The sequence below is a fragment of the Varanus komodoensis genome, unplaced genomic scaffold (genome assembly GCF_004798865.1).
Source record: "Varanus komodoensis strain SLA01 unplaced genomic scaffold, ASM479886v1 scaffold15, whole genome shotgun sequence".
Taxonomy (NCBI): domain Eukaryota; kingdom Metazoa; phylum Chordata; class Lepidosauria; order Squamata; family Varanidae; genus Varanus; species Varanus komodoensis.
In genome coordinates this window covers 24,735,317-24,750,109 of record NW_025335440.1, presented here as the reverse complement: position 1 = coordinate 24,750,109, position 14,793 = coordinate 24,735,317, and the positions used below count along the sequence as shown (strand labels likewise).

Sequence of the window (14,793 nt, the reverse complement as noted above, 5' to 3'; positions counted from 1 at the left end):
GCTAGAGATATTTATGGATTACTAGTTTCCCAGTGCTTCGGGACCCATTTCTATATTTCCCCCATGCTTAGTTAAGGATTCACTTTGGGGAGGATGAAAAAATCTGGATGCATTGTCCCTCAGAAATAGACCAATATGACTATAATGTGTTACTGCATTATGTTATGCAGTAATAGGCTTACTGTATAGAAAGATGCTTTGACCTCATGTATTGATTGGTGTAATGCCAAAATGGTAAAGGGCATTATCCAGCATGGCTGCTGGTAACCTTCCAAAGTGAGAAGATTGCCAGCTTCCCATGGAAAGCAGAAGGAGCACAGGGGCAAAGATCACCCTCCAAACACAGCGCAGCTTGTGAGGGGAAGAGGCTGAAGCACCATCTGGATTCCTCATGTCCTAATGGAGCCTGCCTCCTCTCCTCCCTGCCCCTTCCCTGCCCTCCACCCAAGCTGCCTCCATAGTAGCACTTACATCTTTACAGCTGCAGCCACACATGAAGGTGTCAGCTATGAAGGTGGTGGTGGGGAGGCTGCTCTGAATTTGGACCCCAGCTGTGATCTCAGGGCTTGGACTTTCAGGGCTCCAGGGATTCCTATGGCCTCCTAGATGGCCTGCAAAGGCCATAGGATTGTGCCTTAAGGTAAGAGATGGAAAGCTACGCAACCAGGCTCTAAAAGCCTAGTAGAGCAGGGGTCTCAAACTCAACTTCCCTGGGGGCCGCTGGAAGTAGAGGCTGGGTGAGGCTGGGCCGCATCAAGTATTCCACCCCCGCGGTGGTGGTGGGCCGCTCATCCGGAGGCCGGCCTGGGCGCTGCCGGCGCTTTGAAGGCCGCGGGGCCCCTCTCCCGTGTCCTGCCCGTCCTGGCAATTGGCCCGCGAGTTTGAGACCCCTGTAGTAGAGGCATACAGGTATTCCGTAGCAGGGGCCCAAATAACATGAGTTAACCTTAGAGGGAGGTCCTTTGACATATTGGCCTGAAGGAAAAATACTCAGATGTAATCAATGACAACTTTGTTGATTCAAAAACAATTTATGCCTAGATTTAAAAAATGAGTTAGAAATATTCAGAGCTTTGAATGAGATGGTACAAAGGGAACTCTTGTTTGTGTGCATGCGGAGAGAGAGGAGGGCTTCCCCCACACCTCACAGGAGGAAAAAGTTTTATTTTTACAGCCCTTTTGGCTGATCTTATACTGAAGGGAATGGAAGAGGAGGAAGAGGACTGCTAATCCTATTACACTGCATTTATACCCTTCCTTTTTTCCACTTATGAGGAAACCAAGGCTGCTTACATAGCTCCTTACTACAACAACCCTGTGAGGTTGGTTAGACTGAGAGTGAGTGACTGGCCCAAAGTCACCAGTGAGCTTCATAGACAAGCAGGGACTACAACCCAGAATCTTCATCTGTTTGTTTCTAAAGGATAAAACAACAAAGGAAAATCCATTTTATGAATAGCTATGAACCCAAGTATGTTAAGACTGAAATCCTATGCACACTTACCTAGGCGCAAGTCTTATTAAGTACTCCAGGGTTGTATAAAAGCAAAAGTAAAAGATGGACCAGGATTTTAAATTATTGTTATTCTAAAGTATTGTTTTGCTTTTAAAATTAAAAAACCAATGTGCTTTATCATTAGCCTTTACTAGATTTGTGTTATCATCTATGTCAGCCCTAGATTTTCAGCTTTAGGATAACTTACACACTGCATAAAAAATGATAAATCCTGCAGGCCTATACCCTCCCCTCATTTAGTTCTTCAGATTTCACATACTGTGCTTGGCATCATTTATATTTCTATATGAATTTCAAAACCACAGAAGACCTTCAATATGTGAATGTTTATAAGTTTTAAGATACTTTCCCAAAGTACCAAGCTATGTGGTTTAAAAAAGCAGGCTTCTCTCATTCAAAGTGCATTGATTCCCTTCATATTCCGCTTCCTCTGTCTATACCACAGGCCACCCACTTTCTTTTCTGGGTTTTGAGCCCAATTTTATCAAGTGATAATCCTTTTGCCCAGAGAAGAAGCTGGACTTGGGGGGGGGGGGGGAGGTGAGGGGAAGCTGCAAAGATAAAACATAAGTCCAGAATGAAAAGTGAAGCTATCAGAAAATCTCTCTCTCAGATCTTTGGAAACCTTCATCTCCACCACAAAATTTTTGCCATATGTGGTAAAGATTTGTATAGACGGGAGATTTCCGGCACTGCTGATGGAAGGGCTTGATAATAGGGTATAGATGTTGGTGTTGCTTTATAGCTCTTAATATGGTGGGTTTTCTTTCTCGCTCTACATTGCAGAAGCATGAAATTATCTTTTATTGTTACAAATACTGCACTTAGCCAATCCTTCTGCCATTCTAAATCCTAATCTTGCATGGTGGATTTTTTTTAACTGGATGATTTAATATAATAAGGAATAAACATTGAAATAATGTTTATATTTTTTTTCTCACATGACCAGAATGTAACTGAACTGCTTGCAACTCTGAGACAGAAATGACTTTTTATGTTCTTTATTTATTGGAATTTTATCCCTACAAACTATGAAAGAGAAACAGAATATTTAAAGATAGACTAAGATCTAGCCCCCTACCCATGATGCAAACAAAAGTAACAGCACTTGTAAAAACTTCATTAACATTCATGATCCCACATATTTTTAATATCAGCACAATGAAACATTAATAGGATGATGTTAATTGTCTCTCACAGAAGTCAGTTTTAACTGTCAGGGACCATGGACAACATTCAATATTCATTAACTGCAAAGCAATATTTGCAACTTAAGGAATAAGATAGGCATTAACATGGTCAGAGAACTCCTAGACTTAGAGCTAAGTGTAGGTCCAAAGCTTAACTATGTGCCGACAATAAATGTTCTTTAGGTCTCTGTCTTAAGGAAATCCTTCTCCTAAGCAGTCAGAGTGAAATGTTTCATCCACGTTCTGCAATCCACTCAGCACAGTTGGGGTACTCGTGGCCGAGTGCTGCGTGCTTGGCAGTCATTTGGACCCCTGTCTGTGGTAACCTGTGTTTGGTTTCCAAGAGAACAGCAACGTGGCCACAGCTATGCTTACAGTAAAACTGTACACAGTTTGCCTACAACACTATCTTTGTTATTTCTTGGGTCATCCAGCTGTTTTAGAGCCCTGTCTTACTCCAATGCCCTTATACTGTGCAGACTGAACTTCTTAAACACTGCTTATGAGCAATGCTGGGCACACACACATGTAAAGAAAGATCTTCATTGTTTTAATTTAGGGATATGCCTTTTTAATAAATATCTGATATGTTGCAGAGCAATCCTGATTTGGGGCAATGGGGGACAATGAGTTGAACTGATAACGGGATGAGGGGTAGGATTAGCTATACCAGCTCCAGGGCTAGCATAGCTGATGGACCCAGATTTGGTGCATTTAAGAGAATGAAGCAAGTTTGGATCCAGTGGGTGCAGCCAGCTTCTCTCTGCTCATGGAATGTTCCATTTCTAGTCCTGCCTCCTTCTGCTGGCAGGAGAACTGCCAGCAGCAGCTTTCCACCCATCCCAGTGCAGCTTAGACTTCTACCGCAGCAAGACACCACCGCTGGCACTTCTTGGAAAGGCACCAGTGTGCTTGTCATTCTAAACCCCTCCAGCTGTCACCATCAGGTGGTTGGGATTGTGTTCTTAATCCCTGGCAAGAATGTGTCCCAATTCCTGTTCTACTGGTTGGTCACAAAAAAAGTTGCTATTCATTTCTAAAAATCATGACAAGCAGCTTGAAAATGAGGATGACTTCACATCACTTTTTTCTCACTGTAGGATGAGTTTCCAAACACTTCTGAAAAGGTTGCCTCTGCATTAATGAGCCTGATCAGTTGATATTACCCAAAGTAACAGAAATAAATAAGTCAACTAGTTCTCATAAAATGGAGCTACTTGAACTAATCCTACTCAGGGTTGAACAGATCAAAATCAAAGTAACAAGTTTATGAAATCCCCTAATATGCTGTTAAAACCTCAAATTCAGTCAAGCCAGAAGATATTTGATTTACCTGTATGTTGTTTCTGGGTAATCTCCAAGATGTGACATTACTCGGTGACACAAGAACGTCAGAACATCCAAAGACTACATAGTCATTAAGTTCATGTTCACTAATTATCAGTTGTATATTCAATTAACGTGTGCACACGCATGTATCATATATATATATATATATATATATATATATATATATATATGAATGAAATGGAAGATTTATTTTCAAAATGAAACATGCTAGATGCTACTTTAAATAGCAGTTCCCACTCTGCTTGCAAAATCTAGTGTGGCTCTTTGTGGTGAAAAAGATTATTTAGACAAGACTGAAGTCCAGGACTCTTGTATCCACAGAAGGTGCTCATTTTTCAGAGGTTTACAAGCATCCAAGGCAGGGCGCAAATCACAGCAGCTGCATTCAGTGCTCTGTACCTCACACCCTTTCTATTCTGTATACAGCTGTTTTCAGCTGTCTAGATTTAGCAGCAGCAGTGAGGCAAGGGCTATGGGGTACCAGCCTCTTCCGATTCTCTCAGCATGCCCCTTATTCCTCTTTCTGAGCCGCTGTTTGGGAGGGCAGCTGGCATGGTTCTTGCCTCACTGCCTTTGAGGGGCTGGGGTGCAGCACAGGCTTCACATGATTGTATGATCTCAGAGCTGGGCCCCCGAAGAATCCCAAACCTGCCAGAGTATGTGAGGATTGCACAATCAGTCATACAAAATCTATTGCAGTCGCCCCAATGCTTCTCATGGGCCTTTCTGTGTTGTGCAGCAAATTTATACAGTGATGGGTTGATTTTCCAAACGCTTATTATTTACACGATAGCTTATGGAGGTAATGCAGCAGAGCATTGGGTAGATACAGTGGCCTGGGACCATTTATCACTTTTTTACAGGTGCTGTGTGTGAAGCTCACTGTCATCAGGCAGGGTCAGGTCTGAGTGTTGGGCCAGACAAGATACTCGGAGGTCGCATTTCCCAGCTGCCCTGCTAGCCAGCCCAGCCCAGCCCAGCTTGGCTTTCTACTTGGATGGTGGTGGCAGCAGTTCCTCCTGTTGTCATGCCAAGGTGCTCTTAAAAGGAAGTGCCACAACGGCTAGTCAGGATTGCAGTCCTGCACACACCATTCTAAAGTACAATATTTTCCTTTACTAACATTCATGGAACAGCGCACAGCTAATCTCAGTTAGCAGAGAAAATATTGATTTTTACAATTTTGTGGAGCTGCAGCCTTGCCCAGTTTCTTCATTCTTGACCAGACATTGCAGCCTTGCTGCGATACTCCTGCAGGCTTAGCTTTAGTAGCACGACCTGCAAGAAGGGAGAAGAAGCTGTTGTGTGTCTTCCCAGACCTAGTAAACAATCTGCCTCTGTCTATAAATCACTTCCCATTTGTTTGAAGGAGAGCAAGGCACACAGGTCTGGACTGGAGCCACTGACTGGTGACAGCAAAGTGTGACTCTTCCATGCATGAACTCGAGTGAAGGAATTGAAGCCCGCAGTTAATGCTCCCAATGATATTCATGTGATCTGAAAGTACCTTACTTAGCCTGGCTTGTACTACATAATTGCACGAGATTATTTACAAGCAACATTGCTCCATCATTGAGAGATCAATGTGGTTTTCAACAGTGTTTTCTGGGTTAACTTCAGCTCACTTTCAGGTGGTCCTCAATAGTGCTGGAAGAAAGGATGAAAGAAACTAGCAATGACAGTGGTGAAGGAAGGGATAAATGAGAAGTGTGAATGCAGAAAGAGTTTAAGAATTAACAGATATTTCTGGCTGGCATGTGGTTGCATTTTCATTTGGACTTTCAAACATGCTGACATTTTTTGTGAGCAAAAATGAAATGTTCATACATCCCTATGAGAGGATGTTGATGGAAATTGTAGGCCAAAACATTTGGAGGACCACAAGAGGCCAACTTCTGCCCCTAGAACCATTGGATCAGCAAATTCTGTCTGAAATGGGATGACAAGGCATAATGCCTCCAGAGACAATATCTGTGCTTAACTTGAGGAAGATGGACAGTGGTGCTCCCAGCTTCAAGCAAATCACTGTGGCAAAGCATGCATCAGTTTCCAAAAATGGATTAGGTATCCATATAAAACCATTGGAGTGATTGCAGCTGAAGCTGGCAAAGCCCTTTCCACCTGTCACCATTTTCGTGACTGGTGGTCCTTGGTCATTTTCAGCACGCTAAAGGGAGTCCTGAGGGAGTCCTAAAGACACCCTAAAGCATGGGTCTCAAACTCAACTTACCTGGGGGCCGCTGGAAGGAGAGTCTGGGTGAGGCTGGGCCACATCAAGTATTCCACCACCACAGTGGTGGTGGGCTGCTCATCCGGAGGCCGGCCCGGGCGCCACCGGTGCTTTGAAGGCCGCAGGGCCCCTTCCCCATGCCCCGCCTGTCCGGGCAATTGGCCCGCAGGCCGCAAGTTTGAGACCCCTGCCCTAAAGGAAGTTTTTCCCTTGTGCAACTTTATATTCTCATACTCAGAGCAATCCTCCTTAATATAAAATTTATCCCCACCAATCTATTGGTTAAAAAAATCTGTTCACAGTTTTTTAAACAATGTTTAAAAGTAATAATCTTGGACAATGGTACAGAATATTTCATTTGTTAAAGCAGGCTTTCTAACAGTTGAATGCTGTTAGTTTCTGGAAGAGTAAACACAAGCATTTGGGTCACATTCTATAGATCAGTGATTCCATCATGAATTAGTTGGAGGCGTATACATTTCTCTTAAGATTATCCCTTTAAAGTTCCTTGAGGTTAGATGATCTGAGCGATTATAACTAAAAGCTACAGCATGATGACATGTAGCTTTGGAAAAGTAATGTACAGTTGATATTTTTATGGTTGGAGGCATAGTATTTTGCTTTCAGCAAAACAAAATAGAATATGTAGGGCAGTAAATTATTGGTGCTATGATAAATATTCCTTTTTGTGTAACTACTGAATAATTTAAACAGAATTGTGCTTTGAATTTTTGTACTGCAAAATATTTTATTCTGCTGTACAGTTTTAATACAAAATTAAATACAAGGTCTCTCTGGATTGTAGCCAGCGGCAGCTAGAATTAGAGGTTGCTCGGGGCACCACTTTGTCCTTGCTCTCTGCCCTCTTCTACCCACTGCACCTTTCAAAATGATGCTTTTCAGCAGCTTCAGATTCATAACTGAGCATGTGTGAGTTCCCACAGAGAACCCCCGCAGGGCTGGAGCAGAAAATCTGGAAAGGTGATGGTAGCATCCCATTTCAGAGGAGAAGTTCTGCTCTAGCCAGAGCTGTCCAATCAGAAGTGACTGCATCCCTCTGCAAGGGAGGAGATTGCCTGGGCAAGGTTAAGGCACTGAGCAGCTAGTGCAGATGCTACCTGCCTACCTTTTTATGGGGTGGCCCAAAGAGCAGTCGCAGCAGCAGTAGCAGCTCTAGCTCCAGAAGTAAGTTGTTCCTTAATCTGGAATGAGGCCCTGAGAAGTCCTCTGATGTGGGTCCTGAGCATACCCAAGGTTCACTACTGCATATTGATCATGTTATCAGTGAAAAATCAAGTGCTAACCAGCATGTGTGAATCAGCCATCACAGATCAAACAGTATGCCTGATTTTTTTAAATTAGGTCATGCTTTTAAGGAGAGTCAATTCAATTTGCTGCATGTTGTACAGGAATAATCAAATGGTGAATGGAGTAATCAAATGGTGATTCTACTTGATGTGAATTGGTCTTCAGCATTACTCTTTGAAGCATCTCCATCAGGAGGATCCCACAGCTGAGGCGTATCTGTTGGGAATTGTTATTCATGTGCTCATGTTATATGCATTTTGAGTAGATTTGTTTGAAGCATTCTTACCCCGCTGCTCAGTGAAAATACTTCTAGGGCATATATTGGGCCGTCCTTTGCAAAATTGGAGGATGCAATGGACCATATGCTTTTACATACTCAGAATCAAGCAGTTAAGAACGTTCTAGCTTAGAAGTAGCAATTTGAAGTTAGTGGGCCACAAAGGCAAATGGCAACCATGACTGCCCTGGAGCATCGTTTTAGTGTGTAAGGATGTAACCAGCTATGCATTTTACTGCAGGGTTGTGTCACTAAATACCAAGAATCTCTAACCATCTTGTTTCTTTCCTTCTTTCTTTTAGCTACTAAAGATTGCTTCGATGGGTCCTTGTTCTGTCCATCGACAAATAGCTGTATTCCAGTTTCCCGACGCTGTGATGGTATTACAGATTGCATTGATTTTGCTCCTGATGAATCCAGTTGTTCAGGTACTCTTCCAGTTTTAAATTAAAATTTCATTCACAATAAAGACTGTGTTTTTTATTATTTAGCTTACAGAACATAAATAAAATAGGCAGATTCCATTGTGACAAGATGTGTTTAAATTTATCCAGGAGAACATTTATGATGCTTTCACTATGTATATATGTATACATGTGTTAGAGTTCTCTGTTCAAGCAGATTTCAGAGAGAGATTTGATGCTGAACCATATGGAATTATACCTAAGCAGCCCTCATAAAATTAAGCACATTTTAAAATCTCTGGCCTCAGAACAGCCTTCCTTTTTCTGAGAATAATGCTGCCAGAATGCAACCCAAAGGTTCCCCAGAAGGGCAGCAGTGGCTTCTTCAGTCTATATTGTGCAGTGTCCCCCCCCCCCCCCCACTACTTGCTATAGGTACAAAGAAGGAGCACAGATCACAAAATGAAATACTAGTACTAATATATGGGCAAGTGTCAGCAAGAAAAACCAACTGTTTTAACTTCTAATTCATATGTAGGCTCAAAGGAATGGGGAGAATTTTTGGTTTGTGATCTGATACCCCTAATGCGTAATGTTCAGTGTGATGTTACAGATTATTTCTATTCCACCTTTGTTCAAAGAGCCTTCTAAACCCAGGACAACCTACATACTCCATTTTATCCCCACAACAACAACCCTGTGATGTCAGTTGGGCTGAGAGTCAGTGACTGGCCCAAAGTCACCCAGCTGGCTCCATGGCTGAGTGGGAACTAGAACCCAGATCTCCTGAGTCCCCAGTCCAACACTTTAACCATCACACCACACCAGCCCTTAGTTCTCTCTCCCAGTGAAAAGTCTTCTAATGTCATGTTATCCAATGGGTATGTCTCAAATGTAGTGCATGTCTACTCCATTCTTCCTTTACTTGTGCCAGATGTTTTGATCTGCAACTCACAGCTCTGTCCATTGGCCACCTTGGTTCCAGCTGAAGGGAATGGAAGTCCAAAAGATTTGGAGGGCACAAAGTTAGAGATAGCAGATCTAAATTTTTACCCTTGTCACAGTTATGTGTTTTTTTCCCCTTTCCTTCTTTTTCCCAATTCCAGAGTGTCCTGAAGCATATTGCAAAAATGGAGGCATATGTGAGAAGGAGCCTGTTCCCATCTGCCAGTAAGTTTTGCTGTGATCTTCTTTTCTGGAACAGTATAGCCAAACCAGTCTGCCCTCTTGAAATTGCACCCGCTGCTCCCAGGATCCATTGCCCTTCTTTCAGAAAAATGAGCAGTCCATTGTAGTGCCTTAGTTCCAACACACTCTGAAAAGTGTGTGATGGTAGTTGCGGTAGGCTTGGAGTAGAAGCAAGACAAGGCAGGGGTGTTTCCAAAGGAGGCATTGAACATGTTCTGGCCTGACTCCAGGCTGCAGGTTTGAGTGACTCCAAGATACTGGTAAGCTGGGTCCAGGTTTACTTATAACAAGGGTTTATTGAAAAGACAAGCACTTTACTCTGGAAAGCTAGCATCCCAAAGAGTTTAGCAGGCAAGGGAATGAATGGCCCCTTTTGTGCTGTAGTGGAACACCAAGCATGCACCTCCCTGCCAAGAGGCTCCAAACAGCTGGCATGGACACTTAGCGAAGCCACTCATGGATGGTCCAAATATCCACCCCCAAGGAAAATGGCTAGCTTTTATAGACTACTTGGAGAAGGAGCTGGATGTTACACGGGCAGGGACTAAATGATGCATAACTACCTCCTTACTTCATCAATAAGCCCAACTGTATACTATATGAAGCTTCCCATCACTGAACTCTGAGACATGAAGTTTCCCATCCTCATTAGCCAGCCACAAGTCATGACACCTGAGGCTTTCCATCAATGTCAGTCGGGATTCTCACAACATACCATACCATAGCATCGCCTAGTTAACTAAGCATAGTACAAGGCACACACTTGTTAAGCTAATCATAACATCAAGCAGAAGCTCATTAACTGGTCCAGTAAGGTGGGGTCACAAGCCAAACACTGCTGCATGTTTAGTCCTTTGACCATCTTCCTCAGGACTAGGAAACTACAACTATTTTTAACTGGATAAGCAAGGTTACTGTTGGGCAGCACTACCCATGCTGAGCAGGCCTACCTTAGAGGTAAAGACCCAGACCTGGATTTTACAGTCCAGGGCCAATACAGCACCAAGAGGGCCATTCATTCCCTTGCAAAGAGCTCATGCCCTCCGCACCTCAACCCCAGCACCAGACCACTTTGCTTTGTGTCCTATGGATAGGATAAACAAGCAGGCAAATGGCCTCTGCTTTGCCAGACAAAGCAATAAGCAGAAGGGATCAGGGTCATGTCGAGGGGCTGAACTGGTGCAACAAAATCCATGGTGCTGCATGGTACAGCAATGTAGCACAATGCAATAGTGTTGGTACAGGCCCGAGCCACTCAGTTACGGCAGAGAAGAAACCAGTGACATGTTCTTGTTGTCTTTCTGTCTCCAAACAGCTGGATCTATGCAGCACAAAAGTCATGTGCATTTACATTACACCAGTAAATGTTCTGACTTATCTCCTTTTCAATAAAGGTTCTGTTGTACCTTTTGTTTAGAAAAGTTTTAAAGAGCAAATTGGAAATGATTTAGCTGAGCAATTTAAACTGGATTTTTCTCTTGGTGTTACACAACGTACATTTGAAATGCCTTGATTTAAATGAGCCCGGGGTACTTAACATGTGACTTTTTGAGAATGATGCATACAAACCTTTATGAAGAATTTCTCATGTAGATCCATAACTTTTTCTTTCATTTGTTGTACTGCCGCTTCCAAAATTAGGCCAGCACTGTGCAAAGTTGAATTTTCTTGTCTTGATTACAAACGTGAACGAGGCTAAAATGTAAATTTGCACAAATATCCGAGGAGAAAGTCAGCAAAAACAGTGATGGAAAACGTGCTTCTAACATCAGCACCAGACATTTTGTGCAGAAGTAGATCCATAATTTATTATTTCTTATTGCTTTTTACATTAAGAAAATCTTCATGGATGCAAAATGTTTGTTTACTGCTTAGGTAGTTATCTTTTCTTTTTGCCTTCTCTAAAATCATAATGCAGCTTTGAGTATTATATCCATCTTTGCACTGGAAATGCTTGAAGTTACAAAAAGGGTATATATAAAAGTTACTGTAATAATCCGGAGAAAAATATTAAACTTGTTATGCTTAATGTCTTATTTTAATACAGAATTTAGAAGTACCTCAGTAAAGTTCTGCACAAGCAGTATATGCCCCATTATGTAATACAGTAAAATCTCTGATTATTTAAGACTGATTTTAGGAGGCTGTTTGAGGAGTATTTTTCCTCTAGTGCTTAGGTGGTTAAAAATAGTATATGTGAGAACGTTCGATGGCTCTGGCCATTGAGGGACCACCGCATGTGAGGGGTCCCTTGCTCTGAGGTGAGGATCAGTGCTCCAACCTTGGCGATGGGAGTGGGAGAGCCATCCCTTCCAACTGGCCCTCTGAGGTCAGAAAACCAATCAGCAGCAGGAAAGGGGAAGTTCTGGCAGGTGGGGAAGGGAGGGAAGCAGACCGAAGAGGCCATGATCCAAGCAGTCCAGGGCCTGCTCCAGCATTCTTCCCTCCCCCTCTGAAGTGCCCTGGTGAAATAGCATGACCAGCAAATATGCACAGCAGATGGCTGGGGAGATGAAGGTCACCTCTGCTCCCACCCTGCATAGGAGTATTAGAAGCGTCCCATTTCTTTCCATCTGGTCCCTAAAATAAAAACGACAAATCTGTGTAAGGGACAAGGCAGGCCATCCAACTATCATGGACTGCTGTATTCAGAAGGCTAAATTCCATCTTACAATTGAGATAGTCATTTGGTCCTACAATACCCTTGAAATCTGTTGCGTCTCTGCAGACATTCAGTGCCAATATGGTACAGTGGCTGGAGCGGTCTGTTTGGACTGGGGGGAACTGGGAGGGGATGCCTCAGAAGCAGAGCACGTGCTTTTCCTGTGGAAGATAATAGGGAAAAAATCCTGCTTGAAACCTGGAGAACTGCTCACAGTCAGTGTCAACAGTATTGAGCCAGAAGGATAGCACTGTACAAGTACTTGAGAGGCTGTCACAGAGAGGAAGGCCAGGATCTCCTGTCAATCAACCCAGAGTGCCGGACACATAGTAATGGGCTCAAGTCGCACCAAGCCAGATTCCGGTTAGATATCGGGAAAAATTTCCTGGATGTTGTTTGTTTCTTTAAAACATTATTATCCCATCTATGTCTGAGTAAGATCTCTAGGTGGCTTACAAAGAACCAAACCCACAACAGAACTTTAGATATAACATAATTTTCAATACATACAAATATTCCATAAAAACAATACCGGAAAACTGCTGAAGTGGTAACCGGGAGGACTGCTCAAGATTACCTTACTGGCTGTGGCAAAGTGGTCAAGTCCATTTCCTGGGTCAGGGCAGTTGTCTGATTTTATTTATTTAATTATTTATTTTTCAATTTATATCCTGCCTTTTTCCTACAAAGGCTCAAGGCAGCTTACAACATTCTCCTCCTCCATCTTATCCCCACAACAACAACCCTGTGAGGTAGGTTGGACTAAGAGTCTGTGACTGGCCCAAAGTCACCTAGTTGGCTCCATGGCTGAGCGGGGACTAGAACCCAGATTGTCTGAGTCCCAGTCTCATGTTCTTAACCACTACTTCACACTGCCTCTATTGATTTCTGTCACTAGCTAACTTTTCAACTCAGTGATTAGGGAATACCCCTAAGAGGGATGCCTCCCCCACCACCATCCCAGCTAAGGATGCAGAAATCCAAGGTCTCTGTGCAAAAGAATTTTTGAAGCAGACCAGACAAAGTAACAGAATTGAGTTTTGAAGTTTTGACCTCTGAAAAACTAACATGCATTTTATTTTATTTATTTATTTGCATAGAGGGCATTGTTTCCTTGGAAATCAGTAAGAAATGTGGGCTTTGGAGTGTTTCGGTAGTCTTCTATCTATGTCCAACTGGTATATGTGTAAATAAACTAATTGCCAATAAATATCCAGGGGCACCTTCCAAAGGAAACCAAACCTTGATTCGCCCTGCTCTACTAGTACTTCTTGCCACTGGCAGAATCGGGCTTAACGGTATTGTCATTGTCAATGTGATGTTCTACGTTACTGATTTCCATTCATCTAGACTCTGCACCTTTATGAAAGAAATAGTCTGAGAATTGATTCTTGCAAAATTATGCATCCGTTTCCTTGGTCCTAACCCCAATTTGTGACATTTAATCCCAGTGAAATCAATGGGATATACTTCTAAAAAATGTATTCAGGATTGGAGCCTTAGGCTGTGATACAGAACAATTGCAGATATATACTATTCTTATACTAACAGAGAGGCCAAGACACTCTTGATGTTAAATATTGGTACTATATATTTTATAGTACACTAAGCTATGCTGAATATCAAGCAGCAACTACCAGTGAAATACACATTTAGAGATTCATTCCATATAATCATTTTAAATGCACAGAAAGTTCATTGAATGAATTCAAATAATGATTAAACTTTGAGGAAGCAGCAGTTCACCTTCAGACAAAAAGTGAGCTAGATTTCTTGAGTAAATATTAACCTGTGAATATATTTACTTAAATCTGCTTGTCTGAGTGGATTTTTAAAGGAAATTTAATTGGTAGAGGGCAAAGTAAATAAAGGTTTTCAAATGTGATCCTCCTCATTAATGTTTCTACCACGAGAGCTTTGATGATTTGAACATCCCCAAATAGTCTTTACTTCGACAGAGAGGGGTCATGGGAACACCTGGCTGCTGTGAGTATCCATGGCACAACCTGCTCTCTGTACCCTGATGCTTTGGGACTGCAGGCAAGCTCAGAGGGAACAGGGCAATTGGAGAGGAGTGACAGATGATGGGACTGGCCCTGCCACAGACCCATGGCTCACCTCATTTCTAGGACACATGGGCTGTTTGTAGTACTGAAAGCTAGGCACCAAGACATCTCCAAGGTTTGTTTCTCAATATCTCGGTAAGTGTTATTAGGTAGAGTAGGGTAAGTTGCTGTCTTAGATCTAGTGGCATAAATGGCAGCCCATTCAAAATAGCTTGACTCGGCTTTCACATTTTTGTAACAATATCCCTGTCCTAGTTTAGGGTTTTCTTCCACGAGGAGGCAGTGGTAGATCTGGGGGTTGCAGCTGTAAGTCACAATATAAAAAAGACTTGTAATGAATTACTGGCCTGAAGTGTTTCAGGGAGCTTGCAAAGGATGCTCAGAGTCAGTTCTATGGTTGAAGTTAGCTATTAGAGGCCATCAGAGATCAGTGCAAGAGAATATCCAGAGGTCTGTTCAAGGCATCCATGAGCAAGGATTAGGGTGAAGAAAACTCAGAAGTTGTTTGCAGCATGTTTGTCATCATACAGCTTAGCCTTCTACCCAGGAGCTGGCTGGATGTGACCATGCACTCAGCTGTAGCTAATTATGCAGGCCAGCTG

The 14,793-nt window shown here is 42.7% G+C and overlaps 1 protein-coding gene across 1 annotated transcript in view; it reads left to right on the top strand.

Annotated features, from left to right (window-relative positions):
• MALRD1 (MAM and LDL receptor class A domain containing 1) overlaps positions 1–14,793 on the top strand; it is a 242,556-nt gene that overhangs the window by 187,290 nt on the left and 40,473 nt on the right. The window contains exons 29-30 of the mRNA XM_044425030.1: positions 8,174–8,299; positions 9,382–9,445. Coding sequence (XP_044280965.1) covers positions 8,174–8,299; positions 9,382–9,445 — 190 coding nt within the window. The remainder of the gene's footprint in view (positions 1–8,173; positions 8,300–9,381; positions 9,446–14,793) is intronic.